Source organism: Dendropsophus ebraccatus, chromosome 2 (genome assembly GCF_027789765.1).
Source record: "Dendropsophus ebraccatus isolate aDenEbr1 chromosome 2, aDenEbr1.pat, whole genome shotgun sequence".
In the NCBI taxonomy this organism is placed as follows: Eukaryota; Metazoa; Chordata; class Amphibia; order Anura; family Hylidae; genus Dendropsophus; species Dendropsophus ebraccatus.
The window spans coordinates 73,936,634-73,952,272 of NC_091455.1; the positions used below are offsets into that span (position 1 = coordinate 73,936,634).

Sequence of the window (15,639 nt, forward strand, 5' to 3'; positions counted from 1 at the left end):
CATATGCTACCCATAGTATAGGCTGTAGCTGGGTTTCTGAACTAACAAACCTGAAATATGTGTAAATGAAACCAATACAAGGCCAGGATGTTTGTTGACACATTTAGAAAGTACTGCAACTTCCAAAAATCTAGCCAATTACTGTGGTAGTGAAACCATACAAATTCAGTTTATTCCTCCATTTATGGAGAGAATGCCACTGGATAAACCAGTTTTAGGGTCCATCTGAATGCTGTCATGCTGAAAAAACTATTTTTCTTAAATCCCTAATGGTATTTTTTCAATAACTGTTGACTGATGAGTATCTCTTTTGATAAGCCGCAGCCAGACTACTCTAGCTCCAGCTTATGCATCCAAGAACAAAAGAGTAGGATGATGTAAAAACAACATGCCCGAAACTTCTCTCTACTGACTTTATCGGTTTGTGGAGAGTTGAGAGGCCGCTATACACCTTGGAGAGCCAGCCGTACTTGCCAGTGACTACAAGTTTGGCAATATTTATTATAGGGCAGCAGCCGTGCCTCAATGTTCGTGTGCATAGGAAGGACAGGAGAGATAACTGTCGACCAAATGAATGTTTAGGTGCCAGTTATTGAAAGTATAAAGTTTTTAACACTTTGCAGAGGTGGCTATAATATTTATCTTTACTGTGTGAAATACTACAATGGTTTGATTAAAATAGAATTTCCCATTGAAATTGTACAGCAGCTAAAGCTGTCCATCTCTTGTTCCTGACAACTAAGTAAAAACAACAACAATGGGGGAGATTTATCAAACCAATCAGAAACTAGAAACCAATCAGATTCCACATGTCATTCCTCTCAGACTTTGGAAAAATGAAAGGTGGAATCTTGCATGCTTGCCATGGGCAACTAAGACAATTCTACGTTACACCAGTTTGATAAATCTCCCCCAATGTATCTCTGCCTTTATTCTAGACTAGGCTTTTGCCTTTCATTGTGATCTGAGTTGATCTTCTATTGATTCGCTGTTTGACATAAAATAATTTCTTGGCATCGCCAATGAATGCACCTGGCAAATACCTGGAAATTTGAAACAGCACATCCACTTTTCCACAGATAGCTGCTTTCTATTTGTGTCTATCAAACACATTTGTGTAATGAAAAGGTGCTGACAGTTTCCAGAAAACACTTTGAGGCCACTTTCACACGCTACTATTTTACATCAATATTTTTTTGCCAAAGTTAGGAGTGGGTCCAAAACAAAGAAAAAGGTGCAAATTCTTCCATTATCGTTTTTCCCTGTTTATGTTCCACTACTAGCTTTGGCTTAGAAACACTAATGCAAAATGCTTAGCAATTACTGTCGTGTAAAAGAGGCCTAACTTAGGAGTTACAGAACTTAGGAGTTACAGAAAGAGCACAGCTTGTGGGGGTGCACTGTTTGCTCAATTCCCATTAGTGTTTAGTTTACTACTAGTTTTACTGACGTTCCACATGGACAGAAAATGACTGCTCAGCAGCTGATAAGAACTGACAGCATAGAGATCAGCTGCTGAGAGGGTATTTCCTGTCCACACAGCACGTCAGCGGATCTAGTGAAAAAGAGGACACCAGCAGAGGCAGGGTGCTGCCAGCAGTGTCAGGGGGTGTAAGTATATAAAAAAAACGCCTGCATCCCCGGCCACATAATTAAAAAAAAAAAAAACCTCTTTTACGCTTCTTTGAAACTTTTGTATTGTGTAAGCATGTGACTGTTTTACCTAAGGCTATGGTCACACATAGTATTTTGGTCAGTATTTCGGTCAGTGTTGTGATCAGTATTTTTATCCAAAACCAGGAATGGAACCAACAGAGAAAAATTTTAGTACCTATTCTGTGTTGTGAAATCATTCCTGGTTTTGGTAGACACAATCTGACCAAAATACTGACAGGGACACTATGGGGGAGATTTATCAAACATGGTGTAAAGTGAAACTGGCTCAGTTGCCCCTAGCAACCAATTAGATTCCAACTTTCATTTTCCAAAGAGTCTGTGAAGAATGAAAAATGGAATCTGATTGGTTGCTAGGGGCAACTGAGCCAGTTTCACTTTACACCATGTATTATAAATCTTCCCCCTATGTGTGAGTATAGCCTAATACTGAACGGTCCTTGATATAAAATGGCTGCCTCCCTTCGGCATTGGTAAGCACACCGCACCACGTTTAGACGTATCTTTTTAATTCCAAAGACTTGGCAGCTGTAGGGATTTAATCACAGAGGCATAGTTACTATGTGATAGTATAAAAATGTTTAGAGTATATTTAATAAGAACAACATCCTGCGATGAGCCGGCAAGTGGTAAGTCAATCAAGCCTTCATTTCAGACTACAAGGCGCTGAGATGCAGAATTTCTTAGCAGTTACTGGCTACACACTGTGTCTAGAACTGTAACAGAGCTTCCCATCAGTGCTTCCTTTGAGTTCTCCTTCCAGACATAGATGCTTTCTTTTAGCCTGGTTAAGTAATAGGAACTTTGTGTACCTCTCAGACTAAACATGAATGCTTTTTGTTACTCCTACAAACTTATTTGACAACCAAATGTTTTTGTTGCAGACTTTATCCCTCAAATATTTGCAGGACTAAAATATAAGAAATGAGTCAGGTAGATGTTTACTCGCTCATTTGTGTGGCCACTTCCTCCAGAAATGATAATTGTCGAAAGCAGATTATTAGGCCTTATTTCTGAAAGTGTTGGATAAGGGGCAAGATGTTGCCCGTAACAACTAAACAGATTTTTTTAACTGCTTCACTGGATGGCAGTACTTGGCAAAAAGGGTTTTCATTTTTTACTTGACTGTGTAAGTTCAGCGTAGTGCCTCAACTCTTCCGGAGTTCTCTGAACCATAATAAATAATGATGCAAGGAGTCCCGTAAGAGGTGAAGAGTTCATTCTTTGATATACAGCTGACATACGGACCGTATATCACAGACATGTTAATGCAGCCTAACTGCCTAGATGCTGCAGGTGCTACTGACCACAATCAGGATTAAACAATCAGGATTAAACAATTCCAGCTACTGCTAGAACGTTTCAACTGTTAGGCCTTATACACACGTCCCGTGTTTCACGAACATGCTGTCCATGTAAGCCCTGTAGTGGAGTAATTCCCTTCTTAGAATTATTAAGTACATTTCATCAAGGAAGAAATGAATATGTTCTAGAACAATGACTATTGGAATTTAATTTGGTGCTTTAGTCTAAATTCTCTACATTGCATATTATTTCAATATACCACAGTGGATGGTGTCTATAGCAAGAGTAATTTCCTAGCACCCACCAAAGAAAGTAATTATTTGATTGGTTGCCCAGGGAAACACCTCTGCTTTTCGGCTACAGATTTTATAACTAGGACCAAATGACCGTTTTTGGTGCATTTAAATTTGCAAATGGACCTGCACCATTTTGGTGATAAAATGTACAACTTTTCTAATCACTCATCAAATATGAAAAGTGTAAGAAATGAGTTGCACAGAGGCATATTATTAAGGCATTTTTGCAGACTGCCAAGCTTGGCCTGGCATTTGTCAGTTCTGGTCATCAGACTTGCAGTCAGGCAGGGATTTGCATGTGCAATATGGACACAACAATATGCATGTGATAACGCTGGTCTGTGGGGCGCCATAGTTGCTATTTATTAACTACAATAGGTGGAATCGGTGTAAGCTTTGGTGCAAATCTTTACCTGTCCACAGCATTAAAATTTTTTAAAGGGGGCCATCAAAATTTATCGCCTATCAAAAAAAATGAAACTGAAAATAGAAACAGATTAGAAAAAAAAATGTATTTCAGTATCTGCCTCTTATCAGTAAAAGAAATGTAGGTAATACATTGTCTTTAATATGGCCGATCACTTAGGAATAACATAGGCCACAATGTGGCCAATTGATCATATGTGACACTGTTTTGGCGACAGAAGTCTACAGTTGGCCACTACAAATTTTTTTTGCGTATTATGTTAAAACAATGGTCGACCCAAATAGTCAATATTGGCCATTTCAGCTGAGAAAATGTAGGGCACTGTGTCTTGATAACAATGCTGCATGTATTTTATTTATAACCAGTCTGTGGTTATCTAATTGTATTTGTATCTCCTGCTTCTTAAAAGACAACTGATGAGAAACATATATATTCACAAACCAACTGTGCTGTGAGATATCATACATAGTCTAAAAGGAGTAATGCAAAGTCACTATCTGACTGTGACAAGCTACAAACCCTATGTTATCTTACCCGATATCAACGAGGGGCCCAATATTTATGGTCTACAAACACTGCATCTCTTGATAATGGTCCGCCCAAGATCAATATAATCATTACTATGTTAAATGGAATTATAGATCACAACTATTACCCAATGAAAACAGTCATCACTTAGACAAGCTAGTAGATCAAAGAGAAGGGTTGATCAAAATGAAAGACTCTAAACCCTCCCTAAGCTTGTGTTTACCAGATAACATATTGGCACTTATGTAAGAAAATATACTGTCTGAAAAGTTATAAACAGGTGCAAACAGTACAAGAACATACTGCTATGCTGAATTTACTGCTGGAGTGTGGCTTCCAGTAATCTTGCCTATAGGAGTTCTGTGTTATATTTACTGTAGAAGAGGATTCCGTTTATTTAAATAGAGCAATTAGAGTTTTAAAAAAGAAGTAACTGCTGTTGGACAGTATGCAATACAAAACTGGTCCTACTTAAAGATTTGACAATGATCATTTGCTCTACATTGTGAATTTTTGTGCCATAAAAAATAATATTATGTATTTACATTGTCCGACACATTTTTTTCTCAGTTGGACAATTTTCAACTATAGACAAAGAAAATGTGTCAACTGATCGATGGGGCAGATTTTGATCCTCTAAAACAAATTGTCTTTAGCACCATAGACAAGTAAATTATCTCTTACATTAAGTCACTAGATGGGTAATAAGTCATTACATTTAGGCTGCATTCATAGATACTGTGAAATTGTCTGTGATTGCGGATCAGCAACCATGAGCGATTTTCCAGGCCATTAAATCCTATGAGTCTATTCAGACGAACCATCTGCACTGCCATCCGTGCCGGAAAAAAATTAGGACATGTCATAACTTGACGTGATCACTGCATGGATTAGCCAATAGAAGTCTATGGGATCCGTGTCTTTCACAGATGTCGCATCCATGATGTCCGTGAAACACGCTTATCAAAGCAAACTAGTCACATTTTGTTTTACCAGTTCATCAGTGAATATGGATGTATCAGGATGCAATTACAGACCAAATTGCACAGAAGAAAAATAGCAGACCTAAGGCCTAAGGTTATATTCACACGTCTTTTGCTGATGCTTTTTTTTTTTTTTTTGGACAGCCGCCATTTTGGCACCAAAATGCAGCCATTTTATGCAACGTATGGCCCTCATTTGCATAAAATGGTTGTGTTTTGGAGCCAAAAAGAGATGTTGTGGGAACATAGCCTTAAAGGGGTTATCCAGCGCTACAAAAACATGGCTACCAGCTTCCAGAGACAACACTACTCCTGTGTCCAGGTCAGGTGTGGTTTGCAAATAAGCTCCATTCACTTCAATGAAACTAAGTGGCAAACCCAATCCAAACTGGAGACAAGAGCAGTGCTGTCTCTGGAAGAAAGTGGCAATGTTTTTGTAGTGCTGGATAACCCCTTTAAGAGAGTTTATGAACTGTATGCTTATTTCAAGTATACAACACTTTTTAAAATACACATTGTTCAAGGAGCATGAACTTTATGGCTAGATTCTAGACTAATGTCAAATCTTGTATACTATCTTGTTATGCAAGGTTTACAATTAGCCTTTCTGAAGTGTTTTTGGTATTGCATTACTTTAATTCATATGATTTTTGGCCTAATTGAACAAATGTATTCAAGAGTCCTATTAGGTCATGTGGATTTAATTGCCGATGCCCCCCCCCCTTTTCCCCGGTCACTTACCCACTAAGTATATTCTTTATTTATGAACCAAAAACTGGTGTAATTTGCCTTTAGCAACCAATTACAGCTCAGCTATCATATCTAAATAAGCTCTAGTAAGATTAAACCTGAGATGTGACTCGTGAAAATAAGAAGAACCAGTTTTTGGTTTACACAGATTGATATTCTGGACCATTGACTGAATAGGAGGTTACCATTGTCAGAGCCAAGATGCATCTCAGTAAAGCTAAACCAGAAGTGACAGCGACTGCATAATTTAAGCTGTGTGACACTCAATTAGATCAGACAGAAAACAGACGTCTAAGAACTTTATGACAATAACTTTTCCTTCTCTACACCTGAAGCAACAATTCCATGAGTACCCCTTGTTTACTGCTTCCTTTCAAATGTCACCTGCACAATGTTTCTACAATGAAGAGTACACGAATCTGGTATCATTACAACATTCAGTGAGATTGTAAGAAGAAAGTAGCATCTAACAAGAACATAGACAGAGCTTTCAATACATTCAATGCACTTTAAGTTGCATTCACACTTCCATAGTGCCTTCTGAGGCAGGGTAACATCGGTATCCTGTCAAAATGGAATGCCGCCATATCCTGTCAAAATGGGATGCCGACATCTCCATGTAAGACAGGCACCTCATTTACTTTGATGGACCACATGAACACAAAGTATGCTTTAAGGTCTGAGTAAAAACATGTATATACTGTAGTTTGAAATTACCCATGTTACTAGCAGTCATAGAAGTTAATGAGGCCCACGCCTGTTTGTGCACAGCTTCCATTTGGACAGGATTCCAACATATTTGTCCCTCAGAAGGCATAACCATGCCCCCTTTTCCACACACTTTTTAAAACTGTCAAGCAAAATGCAATACATATAAAATCTAATCAAGATACATCTGAAGTACGTCATGTACTTTACTGTTTTGTGGTAATTTTCAGCATATTCCTGGTGCTATGTGTTTAGCAGAGCTTCCCTAAGATGTCCAGGATACTTAAAATACTGCTTTATACCTCTTTACAAAGCATGTTACGTACCTTTCAAAACCTATCTGTCGAATTGTTTTCTCCCATGTTGTACCTGTAAAAAAGGATGTGCAACCATTAATGAGTATACATTTCTCAAAATTCATCAAAAGTTTGCAAAAAAAAAGTAATGCACTGACTTAAAACAACAGAAGGTGGAGATATCAATTTCAAACCATAGACAGAAATAGAAACAACATATTGATTTAAGATTAACATCACACCTGCATTTTTTTTTACACAAAATGACAAACATCTAGTTAGTGAGATCGGGAGAAGGTAGTCAGTGATAGGTAGAGTGGGTAATTAGGGAGAATTGGAGAGGGTAGATAGTGAGATCGGGAGGAGGTAGTCAGTGATAATTAGGGTGGGTAATTAGGGAGAATTGGAGAGGGTAGTTAGTGAGATCGGGAGAAGGTAGTCAGTGATAGGTAGAGTGGGTAATTAGGGAGAATTGGAGAGGGTAGTTAGTGAGATCGGGAGAAGGTAGTCAGTGATAGGTAGAGTGGGTAATTAGGGAGAATTGGAGAGGGTAGTTAGTGAGATCGGGAGAAGGTAGTCAGTGATAGGTAGAGTGGGTAATTAGGGAGAATTGGAGAGGGTAGTTGGTGAGATCGGGAGAAGGTAGTCAGTGATAGGTAGAGTGGGTAATTAGGGAGAATTGGAGAGGGTAGTTAGTGAGATCGGGAGAAGGTAGTCAGTGATAGTTATGCTGCGTTTACACAGAACGATTATCGTGCGAATTTGCACGATAACGATCGAATTCGAACGATAATCGTACATTTAAATGCAGCAAATGATCAAGCGACCAGCGATAAATCGTTCATTTTGATCTTTGAACATGTTCTCAGATCGTCGTTGGTCGTTCACAAACAATTCGCAGATCGTTCCGTGTAAACAGTCGTTCACCGATTTAACCTATGTGCGAGATAGGCTTAAGTGATCGCAAAACGATTTTTCCATACGATATATCGTTCCGTCCAAACGCTGATCGTTATAAAAAAACGTTACTTCGAAATCGTTAATCGTACGATCGGGCGAATTATCGCTTCGTGTAAACGCAGCATTAGAGTGGGTAATTAGGGAGAATTGGAGAGGTCAGTTAGTGAGATCGGGAGAAGGTAGTCAGTGATAGTTAGGGTGGGTAATTGGGGAGAATTGGAGAGGTCAGTTAGTGAGATCGGGAGAAGGTAGTCAGTGATAGTTAGGGTGGGTAATTGGGGAGAATTGGAGAGGTCAGTTAGTGAGATCGGGAGAAGGTAGTCAGTGATAGTTAGGGTGGGTAATTAGGGAGAATTGGAGAGGGTAGTGAGATCGGGAGAAGGTAGTCAGTGATAGGTAGAGTGGGTAATTAGGTAGAATTGGAGAGGGTAGTTAGTGAGATCAGGAGAAGGTAGTCAGTGATAGGTAGAGTGGGTAATAAGGGAGAATTGGAGAGGGTAGTTAGTGAGATTGGGAGAAGGTAGTCAGTGATAATTAGGGTGGGTAATTAGGGAGAATTGGAGAGGGTAGTTAGTGAGATCTGGAGAAGGTAGTCAGTGATAGGTAGAGTGGGTAATTAGGGAGAATTGGAGAGGGTAGTTAGTGAGATCGGGAGAAGGTAGTCAGTGATAGTTATGCTGCGTTTACACAGAACGATTATCGTGCGAATTTGCACGATAACGATCGAATTCGAACGATAATCGTACATTTAAATGCAGCAAATGATCAAGCGACCAGCGATAAATCGTTCATTTTGATGTTTGAACATGTTCTCAGATCGTCGTTGGTCGTTCACAAACAATTCGCAGATCGTTCCGTGTAAACAGTCGTTCACCGATTTAACCTATGTGCGAGATAGGCTTAAGTGATCGCAAAACGATCGCAAAACGATTTTTCCATACGATATATCGTTCCGTCCAAACGCTGATCGTTATAAAAAAACGTTACTTCGAAATCGTTAATCGTACGATCGGGCGAATTATCGCTTCGTGTAAACGCAGCATTAGAGTGGGTAATTAGGGAGAATTGGAGAGGTCAGTTAGTGAGATCGGGAGAAGGTAGTCAGTGATAGTTAGGGTGGGTAATTGGGGAGAATTGGAGAGGTTAGTTAGTGAGATCGGGAGAAGGTAGTCAGTGATAGTTAGGGTGGGTAATTGGGGAGAATTGGAGAGGTCAGTTAGTGAGATCGGGAGAAGGTAGTCAGTGATAGTTAGGGTGGGTAATTAGGGAGAATTGGAGAGGGTAGTGAGATCGGGAGAAGGTAGTCAGTGATAGGTAGAGTGGGTAATTAGGTAGAATTGGAGAGGGTAGTTAGTGAGATCAGGAGAAGGTAGTCAGTGATAGGTAGAGTGGGTAATTAGGGAGAATTGGAGAGGGTAGTTAGTGAAATCGGGACAAGGTAGTCAGTGATAGGTAGAGTGGGAAAATACGGAGAATTGGAGAGGGTAATTAGTGAGATCGGGAGGAGGTAGTCAGTGATAGTTAGGGTGGGTAATTAGGGAGAATTGGAGAGGGTAGTTAGTGAGATCAGGAGAAGGTAGTCAGTGATGGGTAGAGTGGGTAATTAGGGAGAATTGGAGAGGGTAGTTAGTGAGATCGGGAGAAGGTAGTCAGTGATAGGTAGAGTGGGTAATTAGGGAGAATTGGAGAGGGTAGTTAAAAAGAATTGAAGAGTTAGTAAGAACTAGAGCAGTTAGTCAGGTAGAAATGGAGGGTGTTGTAAGGTAGAACTAAAGAGAGTAGTTAGGTAGAGTTGGAGAGGATATTTATGGAGAAATAGACAAGGTAAATAGTGAAATTCAGAGAGGGGAGTAAGAATTGGAGACAATAGTTAAGGAGAAAGCAGACAGTTAGTTATGTTGAACTGGAGAGGGTAGTTTGTGAAAATTGAAGAGGTAGTTAGTGAGAAATCATTAACTTTGCCCTGTAAATGTGAGTGAGATTATTTTACACACACAATAGTTATGCACATAGAAACGTGTATCTGGAATGTTCCCTTTACAATGCAGTTAATTCAATGCCATGTTAAAGTTACAAGAAGATAGCTTGTCCTCTTCATGTCCTGTTATCACAGAAATTTGGCTTTAATTGAGCTTTGGTCCTATCACCTTTTACACAGAACACAAGGAAGTGTGCAGCCCGCTCTCAGCAAGATGACCTACACAGCAGGTGTAAATGAATGTCTACAACAACAGTAGAAAATTGGAAACTAAAATGGTCCCCAATGCCAAAATATCAAAATATCAGCTTAGTTTGTAACTTCAAGCACCAGATTAATAGAAGTGGAGCCCACAGGTGCAAATTGACTGCCTTATCCCTCTCCCAGGAGTAAAGCCCAAACCACATGCTAAATGCAAATACATATACTATGTTAGGCTATGTTCACACAACGTAAGTTCCGTGGGAATCACGGCCGTTGTTGCAACGGCTGTGATTTCCACGGAACTTGTGTAGTGCTGCCTTCTGAGGGAATCCCGGCCAGAGTTATACACATAGTATACACTCCGGCCGGGATCCCTAGTGGCGCTGTAGAAAACTGACATGTTACTGCACACTATGGAGCAGCGCTAAAGATCATCTGGCTGATACTGCAGTATCGGCCGGAATGATCCTTTTAGAGACCGGCTGTTCTATGACCCAGCCAGCCCAGTCACGGAACGGCCGGTCTCTTACAGTGTGTGAACATAGCCTTAGGGTACAAACTCACTGGGCGGATCCACAGTGAGACTCGCTGCGGATCCCTGCCCTGTACAGTCTATGGGCAGACAAACTCAAGTTTGTCAGCAGCCCGCCCTGTTAACTCCCCACCAGCTGGAGCGTATACATCACCTGGTCCTGCTCCGGCTTGCTTTGGGGCTCCCGGTGTCTTCACGTCCCGCTCAGCCAATCAGTGTGCTGCGGTGGGGCAGCGCACTGATTGGCTGAGCGGGACGTGCGGAAACCCCCGAAGCAAGCTGGAGGGGGACCCGGTGATAGGGTTAATGGGGCAGGCTGATAACAGTTTGTCTGTCCATATGTATACAGGTAAGGGATTCGCAGCGAGAAACTCGCTGCGGATCCGCCCAGTGAGTTTGTACCCTTGATCCGCAAATATCTTACTGAAAAAAAAACTGATAAATACTGGCACAACATGGCTGACTGTATCAGAACTCTTGCATGTGAAAGCCCTCTACACAGACACTAATTGCTTGTATGGCCAGGCCGCCCAATTAGTTGTGCTGTGTAAAGTCACCGCAAATGAGCGCTGATCTTGCTGATCTGTGCTCATCTGTGGCCACAGACAGACGAGTGATGACGACCCTAAAAAAGTGAACACAGAGACATTGTATAAGAATAGCTCTTGTTCTGGCAGCAGATTCTAGCCATTCATATATTACATGAACAGCTATCCGTCTACCTGCCTGCTGTGTAATACGTTTTGCCTCCAGAGGCAAGATGCTGAAAGAAACGTCTAAGAATTGACCTCTACAACACGGTACAGACAGTTTGGGAACGACTAAATGCCAGGACAGAGTCGCTTCAAAGGGAAACTATCAGAAGGTAAGACGAATCTAATCAGCTAATAGCTCCCTATTGCGCATGGGGCACTGAGGATGAAAGTATGTCTCTTACCTTCATCCTCGGCTCTCGTACAGATTTAATAAAGTGTTCTGTACGGTAAGACCATTTGGAGCACTGCCCCACCCCCAGAGCGCCAAACCGGCTTGCCCCGACTGGCCTTCTCCACTGATAATCATCAGCCAGGGGCGGGTCAGCGCTCTGGGGGCGGAGCAATGCTCCAAATGGCGGTACCATACAGAGCACTCCAAAACGAACATAAGGGTAAGAGTCTTCCCTTCATCCTCAGTCCCCCATGCATGTGATCGGTTCATGTTCACCAAACATTCACAAACAAATAACGAACATACAGAAGAAGCGTACGTTTCAGTCCACATGCACATGCATACAGATTATCAGACACAAAAGGTCAATTAAGTAGTTGCTTACGTTCAAAAATTCGAATAGGATCGACAAACACGAACAATTAGCACCATGTTCGTATGAACATATGAACATTTACGAACATGTTCGCTCCTCACTACTGATAACAACATGTTGCATTGATGAAAGAAAAATCTTACAAGGGTATTTGTGTTTCTTTAAGAATAATTTTCAGCCTAGAATATATTATCTCGTCAAGCTGAAGTGAAAAAAAGAGAAATCCCTTAATGCAAGAATCTTCAGAGACAGCTGACAAAAACGCAAGGTACTGTCACTTTTAAAATACTTGTGGTAATCTTGAGACCTAAGTGTTTACGACTGAAGAAACTGAAGTAACAAGATGTACCTGAATACGGTGCACACTATAAGCCAATGGCTTAAAAAATAACCATTCTGTGATTGTTGCTTCCTGTTTATATGAGCCAATGTGGTTTCTTTAAACATGCAGGCATAAAAGGCTATAGCCTGGTGTCTAATAATCCCAAACCATAAACACTAATGTAAACAAGGCAGATAAATGTTTCATCTTTGTGGGTTTATCTAGTCTAGTATGACACATCCATTTAACCAAATACAAGCAACACTTTCAGCCATAAGTTGGCAGAGTGCAAAGCCTTTCTAAAACTGGAATAGGGGGCTGAATGTTCTGGTCAATTACTTTTCAATTTTTTTAATCAATGATGTTTCCGGATAGATTTTATTCCATACATTTGCATTAGGGCTCATTCAAGTGGATGGAACCTATATGGCGGTGCAAGGAGACTGTGCTGCTCCTTAGTGCAGAACAGTGTAGTCACTGCCGAAAGGCTTCGTCAAACTCTGTGTACAAAGTTAGTCTCCTCCTAAAGCAATGCTACAACTTGGTGCTCCATACCAAACAGTATGGCAGTTTGCGTGAGCTCTTAAGTGTTAAAAAATACAGGATTTTTTTAAGTGCCAAAGGAAATATAGATCTGACTTAAGAGCTACATGCTTAAAATAGTTGACCTTATTTTTCTTAGTGAGTATGGAGAGCAAAATTCACCTATTATTGTTTAGGGATGACTGCATTCCCTATCTGATCTCCCATCCACTCTTCCCAGCACAAACTCATTTATCCATTAACATTCTTAGCCATACAGCTTAGTGCAGTGTGAATCTCCCAAAGTGTTCTTTAGAACGTTTAATCAGTGGAGTATAATCCATTTTTATTCCTTAAATCACTCCCATTAGATTTCCATGCATAAATGTTTACACCACATTAAAGACGGTTAATGTCCTCTTAGACTTAGGTTTCTTCGGCAGAGGCAGTATCACATTTGTTACTTGAAATGTCTATAAGAGACGAAGATGATGAGAGAGGCTGGATAGTCAAGCTCTAATTCATTTCTTGAGTTCTTTATTTAAAGCATGAATGAGTCAATTTTACATAGTGGAAAACAGACACCTTCAATAGATAAGAACCATTGGTTTCTTAGGATTCATTGTACTTACCCTATACAGAGCAGGGGAGGGACATTGTGCAGCCTGCCTATGCCAGTGTTAATGAACATCATCCTGGCCCGTACTGCAGTACCAGCCAGATAATCTTTACTTCTGCTAAATTTGGATGCCCCGCTGCACACAATGGAGCGTGCGGTCGGAGCCCCATATTGTGAACTGACAGCTCCATAGTGTGAACTGACAGCACACACAGTATACGCTCTGGCCATGATTCCACCTGTGTCAGTTTTCTGTGACCACCGTTCATTGAAGAGCAGCCGCAGAAAACTGACATGTCACGCTTCGGCCGGGATTCCATTCGTTCTCAATACAAAGCATGTTTCGTGTAAATCACAGCCGTGGTTGCAAATTGCATTTGCCTTGATTTACACAAAACATACATTGTGTGAACATGGCCTAAAACATTAAAGCTTTGTATTCCTGTTGCATTAAAGTGAATAGCTTACATCATACTACATAATATGATCATATTTTGGGGTGGATAATAATATTATGGTTTTCATCTGTAGCACAGACACCAGACATATATTTAATACTTGAAGAATACGTATTAAGCCTTCTGTTGGGAAACACTACTGTAATCACTTAGCCAAACTTAGCCCATACACTACAGTGTTCTGTCTGTCTTTATATATACTTCAGACACACAGTTTATGAAAATGTTAATATAAGTGTAAATGTTTAGATGTCTTAGAGCAAAGGTGGGCATATAAGTCGCAGTGTGACAGAATGCAGAGCATGCCACTTAAACACTGTCAATTTATTATTTTCACTATCTGTTTTACAAAGGAAGCACATTAACAACTTTGATTGCACATTTATTAACAAGATGGTAACACTTTTCATAATGTAAAGTGCTCATCTCAGTAAAGAAATATGGTCCGACCACCAGGCCACCTGCAAAATGCAGCGGTACAACACACAGCTATGATAACTCACATTAGGAGTTCATACTCGGCACCTTAATGACTATGGGAAGATCAGTTTCTTTCTGTTATCCCAGATATCCGAAACATTATTTATTATATATATTCTGTTTACAAGCAAAGAAAAAAAAATTAGGAAGTTGTCCAATAGTTTTATAAACCTAAACTAAAATAACCAATATAAAATAGAATATAATGGTTAGTGAATTGTTAAATGTCCTGTTGCTGCAGCGCTGATACTCAGGGGCGGCTGCTGTTCTTTACTTTTCTTGTAGCTATAGTCACATATATCCATTGGTCAATTATTTGGCCAGTGTGTATGTATATCCTACAAACTGATCAATACCACAATCAAGTAAAGAAACAATTCATCTTTAATGCTCAAATGTAATACAATTATTTATATAAAATCACATACATCACTGGTTACTAAACAGACAAAGAAGCAACAACCAGGGGATCACACAGGGTACTGGTAAAAAAGACAGGCCACAATAGTTAAACACAATGGGGGAGATTTATCAAAGCGTGTAAAATTTAGACTGGTGCAAACTGCCCATAGCAACCAATCACAGCTCAGCTTTCAGCTCTGGTGAAAGAAAAGAGGAGCTGTGATTGGTTGCTGTGGCAAGTTTGCACCAATCTAAATTTTACACCCTTTAAAAATCTCCCCCAATATGTGGTGGGAAAATTATTAGATTAGATGGCTCTCTGGCTCCATCTGCTGGCTACACACAGTAATGCATATAGAGTAATTGAAGTGCTTCGTGCTTTTCTGTGACTACCTTTAGCCTTTACATTGACATCACAGAAAGGAGAAAAAAAAGAAAATATCTAAGGAAAACACATTATCACTATGGGCAGTATCACTGGGTCCGCCTGACACATGTTTCACACTTCTGTGCTTCGTCAGGAGATCCTGATGAAGCACAGAGAGCAAGAGAACAATCTGCCCCTTAGTGTCGAGCCTATTAAAAACCTACCAGTTTTATGAATACTTTTAATTTTTTATGTATTTTTTATAATAATTAATTATATAGTTATTTATTTAATATGAACTTTATTAACTTTAAATGTAATTTAAAAAGTATACACTTACTTGACTTCATCCCTTTTTTTTTTATCAAAAAGGGTGATTCAAAGGTCTCAGGACACCCTTTTATTTCAGAATGAACAAGAAAACAACATATCTGAATACTCCAGTAAGCAATGGGCTATGTCTGGTACATGACCACCATACTGGATCAAGGGAAAGTTTTTCCAATGGGAAGGTGATCATGTAGC

General features: G+C 40.0%; 1 protein-coding gene across 8 annotated transcripts in view; it reads right to left on the reverse strand.

Moving 5' to 3' along the window:
• Positions 1-15,639, reverse strand: part of PIEZO2 (piezo type mechanosensitive ion channel component 2) — a 239,562-nt gene that overhangs the window by 104,684 nt on the left and 119,239 nt on the right. For all 8 annotated transcript variants that reach the window (XM_069957790.1, XM_069957784.1, XM_069957789.1 and 5 more), the window contains exon 4: positions 6,998-7,040. In XM_069957790.1, coding sequence (XP_069813891.1) covers positions 6,998-7,040 — 43 coding nt within the window. The remainder of the gene's footprint in view (positions 1-6,997; positions 7,041-15,639) is intronic.